This window comes from Octopus sinensis, linkage group LG11 (assembly GCF_006345805.1).
Source record: "Octopus sinensis linkage group LG11, ASM634580v1, whole genome shotgun sequence".
NCBI classification, from domain to species: Eukaryota; Metazoa; Mollusca; class Cephalopoda; order Octopoda; family Octopodidae; genus Octopus; species Octopus sinensis.
Window position 1 is genome coordinate 75,935,826 of NC_043007.1, and position 13,397 is coordinate 75,949,222.

The 13,397-nt window shown below is 32.6% G+C and overlaps 1 protein-coding gene across 1 annotated transcript in view; it reads left to right on the forward strand.

Moving 5' to 3' along the window:
* The first annotated feature begins 698 nt into the window (after nucleotides 1–698).
* The window catches only part of LOC115217703, a 28,216-nt gene continuing 15,517 nt past the window's right edge, over nucleotides 699–13,397 (forward strand). Inside the window, exons 1-2 of the mRNA XM_029787459.2 lie at nucleotides 699–929; nucleotides 8,654–8,725. Coding sequence (XP_029643319.1) covers nucleotides 720–929; nucleotides 8,654–8,725 — 282 coding nt within the window. The 5' untranslated portion in view covers nucleotides 699–719. The remainder of the gene's footprint in view (nucleotides 930–8,653; nucleotides 8,726–13,397) is intronic.

The following is a 13,397-nucleotide window of genomic DNA, read 5'->3' on the forward strand; positions in this document are numbered from 1 at the left end:
ATAAATGTTGCTTTAAATTAGAGAATATATATTATTATTATGATATATTATTATAATTATTATATATTAAAAGTACACAGAGGCTTGACAAAGTCAGTAATGAAGGGTTGCTCTGTCAGGTGGAAAGGCAGATTGCATGGTGCCTGTGTATGTACAGCTATATTGCATGACAATGAGATATGGACAATGACTAATGAAGCCAGTATGTTCTGATGGATGGCTAGTGTCAGTGTGACATTTTCTGATCACATAAAAACCATGGCTAGTAATAATCTAGTCTTCTAGAAAGAAGCAACTGTAGAAAATGTGGGTATGAAAGTAGTTCTACCAGAAAGTCAAAGTTGTAGGAAGGAAGAATTGTGTGAAAATGCTTATTATAAAGTCAGTGGGTATAAGTTTCAGATACAACAATAGAAGAAGAACTAGCTACCATGGATGAACTTACTATTTCAGCAGTGAAGAGTCTGTTGTACTAATGTTGTGTAACTTTAACACTTTAATTACAGATGGTCAAATTATTTAACTACCTTTTTTGAGTTACTTATTTTTCTTAATTTTAATCCTGTTTCCTCCAAGAATATAAACTTTATAATATTTATATTAATGATATTTGAAAGTTAAGAGTATTTGAAAAACAGCAAAAGCCCCATTTTCTTCGTTCATAATTAAGTTTTTAAAATTTTCTTTGTTTTTAGAGAAGTCTCACACAAGCACTGAAGATGGCTGTTGGTTTCAAGTACGCTTCAATGACAATAACAGGAGCAATACATTTTACTCTTGGAATACTCTGTCTCTGTATTTCCATAGTTGGTTTTTCAATAGACATTTATAGAAGAAGATATTTCAGTAGAGATATGGATAAGAGTAATTACTTGGTTAATCATGTAGCCAAAGTTACTGCTGCTGGATCATTTATTGCAAGCCTGTATGTAAGTATTAATATTGTTTGTGACAGCTGTATATTGATCAAAGATCTATTGTTACATCAAAATTTTCTAATTGTTAATACTGATGGAAAAAATTCTTTAGACGGATGATTGATTTAGATTTCAAATTGTTTCTTTATTTGTTGTAAGATTTGGTGGGGGGAGGCATAATCTGACAGTTAGGAGTAATTGAAACCTACCCAAAATGGTTTGAAGTACTCCCAACCTGAACATGCAATAAAATACCTTACAACGGAAATCAAACTTTCAAATATGTTTTAACCCTATCCTAACATAACATAGCTGAGTTTACATGGATATAATAATTGCATTTTATTGGAAGAAAAGGATTGATTAGTTTTTTATTGTTTCTTTGCTAAAATTGTTAAGCTATTCTCTTCATTTTACATTTGCTTTTGCATGCTAGTAACAGCAGGATGGGACAGGTCATCACAGTCCTAGTTAGATGTAATTTAGGTTTAACTTCTCTACCATGGCATATAGATCTGAAATTCTATAATGTTTTTCATACATTATTATACCAATGATATCTTTTAAGTTGATAATTTTGTAATATTAATAACTTTTTAAAGTTATAATAAAATCTGAGTTGCATGCAATATAATTTAGATATAAAAAAATTGATCTCATTAGTTGACAACATTCATTATGAGAAAATAGTCAACCAATGTAATGTCAGTGTGTGTGGGACATAGTGATCAACTTGCATGAATGAATGTCTCTTCTAAGAATAGACAATGAGAAAATTATAAATCATAGCTCAGCATGTTTGAGTTGAAAATAAGTGATAAAACAGTTACTCATTCATGTAAATTTCACAGAGACATTTTCTTGGAATGGGTTGAGAATGATTTTTGTACAATTGGTGGAAAGAATGCTAAGAGGACTACCAAAGTTGTTGAAATTGATGAAAATTATTTTCTTTATTAAAAACACAAGGTTTGTAAAATGAGCTCACTTCAGTAAGTATTTTGTGGAATGGAGTGTGGTACAAAGACATGTTTCCTTGAAGCTGTTCTTGACTGAAAAATATGGATGTGGTATCCTAGCATGACTGAAACTTTAAAGCTGAACATTTTAAAGAAATTAAAGAAAATATATTTGATCATATCTGTCAGAGTTGACTAAATATGAATTTGAAATACAAATTTGATTCCTTAAAAAAAGGGATGGCCACAGTTGGAATGCATTGCTTTATATATTTTCTCAGTCAGAATATGAAGAAAGAATGGAAAAGTGAGAAAATCAAGTTCTTGATCCCCTTTGTAATGGAGAGGAGACCAAAGTCTATGAGATAGTTACTCGTTTTGTAGAGGATGGAGTCTTATGTTCAACAAAAAGAGCCTGCCTATGTGCTGGCATTTGCTAAAAATATCAAATCTAGAATTAAGTAGTACTATGGAATTCTTCCATCTGAAAAGAATGCATGATCTTTCGGCTATGCATAACTTGCATCTCTCTGATCCATTTCTATATGGCATAGATTTCTCCATGGTGCTCCAGTTGATTGTATGTGGTATGTACTTGTTCCTCGGAGACGCGCCAATTAATATGAAGGATTTCATATATTCAAAACTGACACTCCCCTCATCAGGATATTTTTTACACACAATACACAATACATGGAAACAAATGTACAATTACATACCAGCTATGTGCGAGAGAACACAGACATTACATATACCCAACCTTCATATAGATCAAATTTGGCTAGGTCAGGATTTGGTGGTGCATTCTTATATGATTTTAAATTATAGAATTCAGAACTTTCAGTTTGGTTTGTAGTGCTGGTCTTCATAATTTCATCTTTCCACTTCGAGTTTCTGGACTTATCAAAATAAAAGGCACACCATCTAAGTCTAGATATAATTTCACTGGTGTTATGCAGGAGAGCTTCCATGTATAAGTTCTTCGATGGACTAGGTATATTTCTGGTAGAAACGCCCAAGTATTGCTTCTCCATTAAATCCAGTCCGTATTGTAGCACTCCAAAGAGTCAAATATAAAATACAAAATACACAATTATATCTTGAGATTGCTAGTAATAACAATACTCGAAATATAAAACAGACTGGAGTTGTAGTGCTCCAAATGAGCTATATTCCACTTCTTAATCTGAGCAGAGGCAATGCAACTAGTAACTAAAAGAACATTACTAAAATCAACACAGAAAGATCAAATACATGCATATATTCATATATTCATTTATATCTACAGAACAGATATAAAGTCTCACGTTTAAAAATATAATAATATATAAATAAATAAACATCATATAAAATATAAATATATAAGAATTAGTGTTGCATACAAAACACAGTGAATTTATGCTTAAAATCATAAAACATTTGGTAAATTAAAAATTTGGGATAACAAAACACATATAAAGGACATATTAAAATGACACATTAAAGTTCCAGAAAAAATAAAAATACAAAATTTACAAAATTGTTCATCTACGGGCCATTACGGAGATGCACCAATTAATATGAAACATTTCATATATTCAAAACTGACACTCCCCTCATCAGGATCTTTTTTACACACAATACGCATGGAAACAAATACATGGAAACAAATGTACAATTACATACCAGCTATGTGCGAGAGAACACAGGCATTACATACACCCAACCTTCTTATAGATCAAATTTGGCTAGGTCGGGATTTGGTGGTGCATTCTTATATGATTTTAAATTATAGAATTCAGAACTTTCAGTTTGGTTATATAGGGTCCACTTTGAATAAAATTAAATCAAGAGTATCTCAACATATGAATTCTTTTAGGAATTAAAATCTAATAAATTCAACAGGTCTCAGTAAATATATTTGGGACCTTAAATCTAGATCTATTAAATATAAATTAACTTGGGAGATTATTTGTAGGGCTAAATCATATTGTATAGGGAGTAATTATTGTTCACTGTGTAAAATTAAATGTAAATATAAATTAAATTACCTATATAATAGGTTTAGCTAATAAATAAATGATTATATAAATTTATTAAGATATATTGATTATAGTAATTTTATTTAAATATAATATATATATATTTTACTTACTTATTATTTAGACTTTAAATTTATAGTAAATAGTCATTTAAAATTAAATGCTAACATATTTACTTATATAATACATTTAACTTATTTTTCAGTATGTATAAAACCTTATTTCTTTTTATGTTATTTATTTCTTGTATATATAATTTAATAGTATTAGAGTATAATTTACTACATTATTATATGTTATATTAATATATTTGAACAATATTAAACTTAAATATTTCTTAATACATAAATGATTATATATAATTTTATTAAGACCAATTAGTTATAGTAATATAAATTAATTTAATATTATATATATATTTTACATAATAATTATTTGGAACTTAATTTATAGTAAACTGTCATTTATAGTAAAATGATTTTATAGTAAAACATCATTTGTTATTCTATTTTTCTTATTTTTCTTTAATTCATGAAGCTTAAATATTTTTCATCTTTGTCATTTATAAATAGTTTTCTTCATTTTCATTGATAATTTTATTCTATTTGTTTACACAACGTCTTCATGAGTTTAATATCTTATAAACGTTAAGACCTACTTTTTTACATTTAAAATTCAGTTATATTATTTTCATCGACAAGCTAAGTAACGTTTTTGTTTATCAATATCATTTGGCTTTTGAATTGTATTGGGTTCGATTATTATTATTATTATTATTATTATTATTATTGTTATTATTATTATTATCATTACCATTATTATTATTATTATTATTATTCTTATTGGTATTATTATTGTTGTTGAAATATTAATTTTATATATAGTTTCTTGATAGCTATTAGTTATGATATCTATTTATTTAGTATGCTTTATTATTATTTTTATAATGTGATTTAGCGCATTACATATAATCTAATTTGAGAATCAGTTTTTGTAAGACAATACATTATTTAATAATTAGGTGGTATATTTATTACGTAGTATTACATTTAAGTAAATTAGTTTTATATTAATTAATATTTTGGACAACTATATTATTGAATGAAATATTAAATCTATAGATACTACATATATATCAATAACTTAGTTAGTTTATTTAATGGGGGTGTGTATATTTGAACCATTTCCTATTTTTGATTCCAGTATTTATGGCTTGTACTAGCATTGTGTATATTACTTAACATTAAGGTTTTTAGTATAAATTGCTTAATGGGTATGAGACTTTATTTGGATGTTTATTAAATAAATAAATAAATTAATTAATTAATAATTTGATTTAATGTATATAGTTTAAATTGTAGTATTTAGTTTTCACTTAATGTATATTTTGTATCTTATATATATATATATATATATATATATATATATATATATATATATATATTTGTTATAAATATTTTAATTAATTGTATCTTATTTTTAAAGCAAGAATATATTTAAGATATTTTGTATTTTACAAGATTATTTACGTATATTTATTAATTTATCTAATTAATTATTTTATCATTGTTGTTATCTTTAATCTGAAGAGTGGCTATATTTATATTGAAGTGATTTTACTACTACTACTATTATTTTTACTATTATCATTTCTTAAATATAGCCACAAAACACGTGTTGTTATTCTACCAAATATATACATTTTATTTATTATTTTGCCCATTACTTAATCATCGTTGTATGTTTTATCTTATATTTAATCTTTCTATAATATGTAATCTTTCTAAATGGTATAATTTAATTTTTCATTATTGAATTGATAAAAGGTGTTTTTTTTTCTAATTTATATATATATATATATATATATATATATATATATATATGTATATATATATATATATATTGTGAAATTCGATTTAGTATTTCTAAATTGAATTTTTCCCTGTAAGTTTGGAATGATATTCCCTCATATTATATATATATATATATATATATATATATATATATATATACGAGAAGAACAACCAGTTTTAAGTCTGATTAAGATCTATATATTAGGTTGGCGGCTAAGTTCCCGTTATTTTTTAATTTAAATTTTTTAAAAGGTTTAATAAAAAATAACAACTAATTAATAATGTATTCACCCTTGTTGTTTTTACAACTTCTTCCCAACCTTCAACAAGATTTTCAATACCTCATTGGTAGAAATCACCCAATTTTGACTAAAACAAATTGATCCAATAAGCTCTCAATTCTGCATAAGTATTGAATGAAACTCCGTGCATAGCATTTGAAAATCAGGAGAGTACGGCGGGTGTGGCAGCACTTCCCAGCCATGTGTTTGAATGGCTTCCTTGGTCATATTGACAATACGAGGGCGTGTGTAGTCATGCAGCAGAAGAACTCCATACCGCTGATTAGGTCTTTTCTCTTGAATAGCCGTGTTGAGTCGTTCCATCTGTTGAACATAGAGTTCCACATTGACCGTTTGGTTCCATTCAAGCAAATCGTAATGGATAATCCCTTCCCAGTCCCACCGTAATCACAACATTGTTTTATGCAGATGAAGATCTTGTTTCATGCGTAGTGTCGCTTGTTGACCAGGGCTAAGCCAATCCTTACGCTGCTTCATATTGATGTAGAGGCACCATTTTTCGTTGCCAGTAACAATTTGGTATAGAAATCATTGCTTGTGTCCATGAGTTGAGCAGTGACGAGCAAGCAAACCAGTGGAGATTGTGGCAGAACCCATGCTCCATACTTTTGAACCTTTCCCATCAAGTGAAGATGCTTCTCTACAGCAGTGTGGGAGCATTTCATTTTCTCTTCCAGTTCTCTTGTCGTTTGATGAGAATTTTTGTCAAAAGTTGGTTTAATTGCTTTTCATCAAACTCAACTGGACGGCTGGAACAAGGTGTGTCTTTGAGGTCAAAATTGCCACCTTTGAACTTGGCATACTAATCACAAGTGGTTCTTTCAGCTATGGTACCCTCTACATACACAGCACAAATGTCACGAGCAGCTTTTGCAGCCTTAGAACCTTGATTAAAAGTAAAAAGAAGGAGGTGTCGAAAATGCTCATTTTCCTTAACTTGACATTCCATTTTAATGATCTAAAAATTATCAAAAATTAACTAAAATTAACTAGAAAAAAAAAACAAAATAGATTTCAAAATGATTCAAAAATAGAATTCTCGAAAAAAATAGATTTCAAAATTTAAAAAAAAGGGGGAACTTAGTTGCCAACCCAATAATAACTGTACTGGAGAGTAAAGTTTATTTGCCAACATAATGTGGCAGCCCTGACCAAGACTATGTTATTACATTTTAACCCCAGGAAAACATCTTTTCCTGCTGGTTTATCAACACATGATCTGTGTCTCAGACATGCTGTAAGCAAGGGGGCTCAATGCTCCCTTGCAGCCATTCACAGTACCAGCAGACCAATGGTTTCTGGGTTATTTATCTTCCTCAGTGTTGGACAACTGCCTGGCGAGAGACAGAAGTCAGCTGACCTTACTCACAGTATATACTTTTCAAAGCAACTGTCAGTCACTGATCTCATAAGGAGAAAAACAACTAGTTTTAAATCTCCGATAGAGATCTATATAGTAACAGTACTGGATAGTAAAGTTGCTGGATGGATAATGTCAGTGTGCATGTATGACAGAGTGTTATTGATTTGAGAGTAAAATTTGGTATATAAAGCATCAGATGTGAGCAAGAGAGAAAACTGCTCAGATATGGTCATGTGATGTGTATGAATAAGGGCAGCTCCATCAAGAAGTGCTGATCTCTAATTGTGGAGGTTAAGTGTGGAAAGAGTAGTCCTAGGAAGACACGGGATAAAGTTGTGAGAAAGACCTTCAGATTTTGGACCTCACAGAGGATATGACAAGGAACCAAGACTTCAGGTGATTTGCTGTGCATGAGTAGACATGTCGAGCTAAGTAAAATTGTGGCTGTCCATATATATATATATTTCTTTACTACCCACAAGGGGCTAAACATAGAGGGGACAAACAAGGAAAGACAAAGGGATTAAGTCAATTACATCGACCCAGTGCGAAACTGGTACTTTATTTATCGACCCCAAGAGGATGAATGGCAAAGTCGACCTCAGCAGAATTTGAATGTAACGGCAGGCAAAATGCCGTGAAGCATTTTGCCTGGCATGCTAACGATTCTGCCAACTCGCTGCAAATATATATATTTGTCCATATAAATGTCTTCTATGTCCCTCTCTCAGCTGAGAGGTCCTAGTTTTGTGGGTACATGGATGCTGGTATCATATAAAAGTGCCAGTACCATGTACAAGTGTTATGCTAGTTCCATGTAAAAGCACCGCTGCTGGCACTATGTGGAAGTGCCCTTGCCGGTAGCATGTAAAAGTGCACATGCTAGTGCCACTTGAAAGCACTTGTGCTGGTATCACATAGAAGTGTGCAAGCCAGTGCCATACTAAAAGCATCAAATACACTGGTTGGCATTAGGAAGGGCATCCAGCTACAGAAACCATGTCAAGAGAGACAAAACAGAGCCTAGGCAGCTCTTTAGCTGACCAATTACTGTCAAACTGTCCAACCTATGCCAGCATGGAGAACAGACATTAAATGATGACTATGTGCATATGCATATATATAATATTCCTATTTCTTTTTCTGAATGTCCTATTCTAATACTTCATGTTTGCATTATATTTTATTTATTTTTTCACTAAGCCTTAATTGAATTCTGTAATATTTGTTTGGCTTAGGTTATTGCAGTTGGAATAGTTGGAATTTTTACAGGACAGGTGTCAAATTCAGAAGCAAAAACTAGAAAAATGGTAAATATTTCTTTGATTTTTAATGTTTTTCTTTCAAATTTTCAGTGTAGTTTTGAAAATCAAAGATTGTTAGACCTATTCATAATAATTTCTAGCTCTTGGTACTGCTTTATTTACTGAGACTAATGATTTTAGGATGTACACTGCTATTTATATAATCATACAATTATTTATGTACTTTAATCAATGAAAATGAGAAACAAATGATTATTAAAAATGAAACTATGAGAAACAAAGCAACAATCTAATGTGAACAGGCATACATAGACACACACACAAAATGTGTCTTTTAAATCCTCTTGAACAGGAAGTTTGTTTTTGTTACCAATTGGCTTGTATCAAGGATTTCTTGCCAAAATATTAATTTCCTCACTTGGGGATGACAATCTGGATTTACATAGAAATAGCTTGTGATTTATACAAAAATATGAAATAATTTTGTTTTGGAATGGTTTAACTCAAAGCAAATAAAGCTATTAATAATCATATGTAAATATTGGGTTAAGAAGCTCTTTGGCTTTAGTCAAAGGCTGCCCTAGGACAAAAACCCATATCTTCTGTAGGCATGTCAGGCATTGTACCGTTGAACCAAAGTACTCCTTCAAATTTCTCTTTCCATTTTAGAAGCTTATTTTAACCATTACTCTTTAAATCTTAAGAAGGTCTTGCAGATTTTTATAGTCCCAGCTATCATGATCATTTGTAGCATATGAATTAAGGATTTGCATTCTCCCCAAGACCCCAAGTTTGGCCATATTTTGCTGCAGTCAGGTTGGTATGTATCCTGTTACTCCATTAATAATAAGTATGAAGCTGAAAGTGTATCTTGGGTACTGGATTTGCAAACTTCCTATCAATGGTCCATAGATGTACTCTTTCTCTTGTATTTTTCTGACCACATTGATGTCTGGGGGGCAGCTGATTTCTGCAACAGAACATATCTTTTCTTTGTAGTCTCACACAACGATATCTGGCCAGTTGTGTTTTAACTTGGTGACTGTTTTAATTTTTAAGTTCCACCAATATTCTTTTGATTCATTAATCTCAATATAATCAACTTTATTAGTAGACATTTTTGTTTTCATTATCCTGTTCCAGACCATTCTAGCCACCACATTATGCTTCATAGGAAGATAATATCTGGGAGACAGCTGGTGATAATGTAGTTGATGTCTTCAGTCTTGGTCTTACAAAGCCTATATTTGTTGTCTGTCAATGTTTTCTGCATTATGCCACAAATGTAGCACATGGCTATATGTAGCATATATTTTGTCCTGGAGAGAAAGGCCGCTGTACACAAGAATAAAATCCTTAAGGAGAGGAAAGTTCTTATGAGACACTGTAAAAAAATTCCAAATCACTTCAGCAAACAAATTGGAAGCAGTGAAAAATCCTGTCTGAAAATACAACTGCTACAGATTAAAGAAAATCTGCAACTCTCCCATGAAAAAGAAAGAGCAGACAAAGAGACCTAGGCTATAGACAATATAAAATCTAACCCCAAAGCTTTCTACAAGTTTGCCAAAGACACAGCCAGAGTGCACTGCAGGGTAGTGCCACCGATTGAAAAAAGAAGGTTCACTCACAGGATACCCAATGAGGATGAGTGAAATACTAAATGAGCGATTCGAAAGTGTTTTCACTCCATCCCTAGGAAACTTCCAAGTCAGCAATCCAGCTGAGATTTTCGCCACTACAGATATAAAAACAGGAGCAGTGATGATTGATTACATCAATATAAAAGAAGATGGTGTAATAAAGGCTATAGATGAGATAAACCTGAACTCAGTTACTGGCCCTGATGGATTCCCAACAATCTTTCTAAAGTCATGTTAAGTCCTAACAAGACCATTGTGGTCTCTCTTCCAGAGATTCCTTGCAACTGTCAAACTTCCAAGCAAGCTTAAAGAAGGGAAAATATATCCCATCCATAAAGGAGGTAGCAGAGCAGAGACCAAAAACTACAGACCTATCTCTCTGACCTTGCACATCAGCAAAGTCATAGAGTGAATAGTCAGAAGAAAGTGAATCACCTTCCTTGAGGAAAATGACTTGCTGATTGACACCCAATATGGTTTCCAACCAGGAAGAAGTTGCCTGTTCATAATGGCCTTCTCAGATATGTCTCCAGCCACACAGAGAGCCATGATCACAAGTTATTCAGATGATACAAAAGCCTCACTGGTGATACAGAACCCTGAAGTTGCTAGCCCTCTGCTATCAGCATGCAAAACCAATATGCTATTAGCATGCTATACCAATTAAATAAATTGGGCCTGGAGGGATTGCAATCCCAGAGACACAGTCAGTGTGAGACCTAGGTATTTACATGAGTAATGATGCATCCTTCCATGTGCATGTTGCTAAGTTGGCAATGAAATGCAGGTGGCTGACCAGATGGATTCTTAGAACATTTAAAATGAGAGATCAGGAAACCATGATGGTCCTCTAGAGGACATTTGTCCAAGTCGTTTTGGCTATTGCTCCTAGCTATGGTCACCAACTAGTGTAAAATTAATTGCTGAACTTGAGGCAATCCAATGAAGCTACACAAATAAGATAGCCTCTATGCCACATATAAGCTACTGGGAAAGATTGAGACTGGGAAAGATACTGGGAAAGATTGAGACTCTATTCCCTGGAGCAGAGGAGGGAAAGATATGTTGTAATATACATCTGGAAGATCCCAGAAAAAATTGTCTCAAATTTTGGCATTGAGAGTTACACTAACACTATAACAGGACATAGTGCCAAAGATGCTAACTTTGCCATCAAAATAGAGGACAAGATATTGCAATAGCCAGGGTTTTAAAAACCTGAGAGACCTACATGTGGTGGATGTAGATATCTTCAAAACTAGATCCCTTACTGTCAAGAGTCCCAGATGAGCCAACTTCACAGCAAGAAGTGCAGATGAGGGCAGTAGCATCAAACACCATCCCTCATGCACCAAATGACAAGTTCTAAAACGAATTAGTGAAGTAAAATTATGTAGCAACACCAAATGGCAGTGCCCCAGCATGACCACAACTCATGAGCTGAAACTAGTAAAGAAAAGAGAAAAGTATACATACATCATCATTCATCATTGTTCGACCGTGGTTGAGACAATGGAATTTTCCATGCTACGCCAGACATCACAGCCCATCATAGCATTACGGAGGTCCTGTTGCTGGATGCCTGTATCCCTGGAGATTACATCATGGTAGGAGAGTGTGCACCCTCTGGTATCGCGAGTAGATGGCTTCCAGAGGAGAAGAGTAGAAATTGCCTCATTTTCAGCTCTACAACAACGTCCAGCAAACTGGACTCTCCTACCTTTCACAAGAGATGACACAGGTGGTAGTTTCCCATATATTTGCATTTTGGTTAGATGACGCTTCCACGAGAGATTTTGAGCTCTCATAAGGAGGCGAGTGTAGGTTCCATCCAACTGCCTCTCAAGCTTCTTTGATAACGTTCAGGTTTCTGAGCCATATAGTAGAATTGGTTTGACTGTGGCTTTGAAGATTTCTTTTATATACATACATATATATATATATAAATAAATATAAGAAAATAGTAAAGTGTGAAAAAACGACAGAAGGCTTAAATGTTAAAAAATATATATATTTGTGTCAAAATGTCTGGAGAATATTGGAAAAATTTTTTTTCCCTTTCCTTAAAATGACATAATTTTAAAATTTTTAAAGAAATTACCGGTTTCGCGTGTAGCTTTTCAAATTTCTTGTGACGTTATGTTTATATTGCATGGAATTATCGTTGTTTTTATTTCCAGGAGATTTCTAAATAAGGGGAGGTAGTGAGTGATTTTTTCCGGTGTAGGGGAGATAATCGCTTAAAAATTTTTTTTCCCTTTTCCTTGTTAATTTCTCTGTGTCAGTATGTTCGGATGGTTGAGTCTGGGTTTGTACTTTTCAATGAAGAATGTTTCCTTGTTCAGTCTCATTTGTGTTGATGATCCGAAAGCACATTGGTAAAATGGGAAGATTAAAAATTGTGGCAGTAGTTGCTTTGCGCATTTCTCAATGTGCTCACTAAAAGGTATCATTCTATATTCTGGGAATGCAATCTGTTGTCGATGCAGTGTGCATCTGCGCCTGAGTGATAGTCCCGTGGAACCCACGTAGTCTTGGTGGCAGCCCGAGCATTTAATAACATAAATTATGTTTTCAGAGGCACAAGTAAAGTTAGATTTGATCTTAAATTTCTGTCCCTCTTTAAAGAAGAATTCTGATCCTTCCAATAGGTTAGGACATGTTGCACAGTTCGATCTACCACATTTTTTTACTTTTGCATCCGTAATTTTAGAAGACAATTTTGCCTTTGTGAGAATCTTTTTAAGTGATTTAGGCTGTTTGTAGCTTTTAATGATTTGGTGTATGTTTAGAATTTCCTTTAATTTTGGGTTTTTATGAAGTATTGGTAAATTCTGGGTGATGATGGTGAAGGCTTCTTTGTTTCTGGGGTTGTATGTAGATATGTAAGGTAGTATTTTCGGGGAAGGTGTGTTGTTGTGTTGAACTTTTCTTAAAGTTTCTATGTTGATTTCTGTTGCACGTCTGATCCCATCCTCTATGAGTTGAGCTGGGTAATGTCTGTCAATTAGGGTGTTTTTGAGTTCTTGCAGTCTAAAGTTCCTGGTATTTTGTTCTGACACTATTGTGCATAT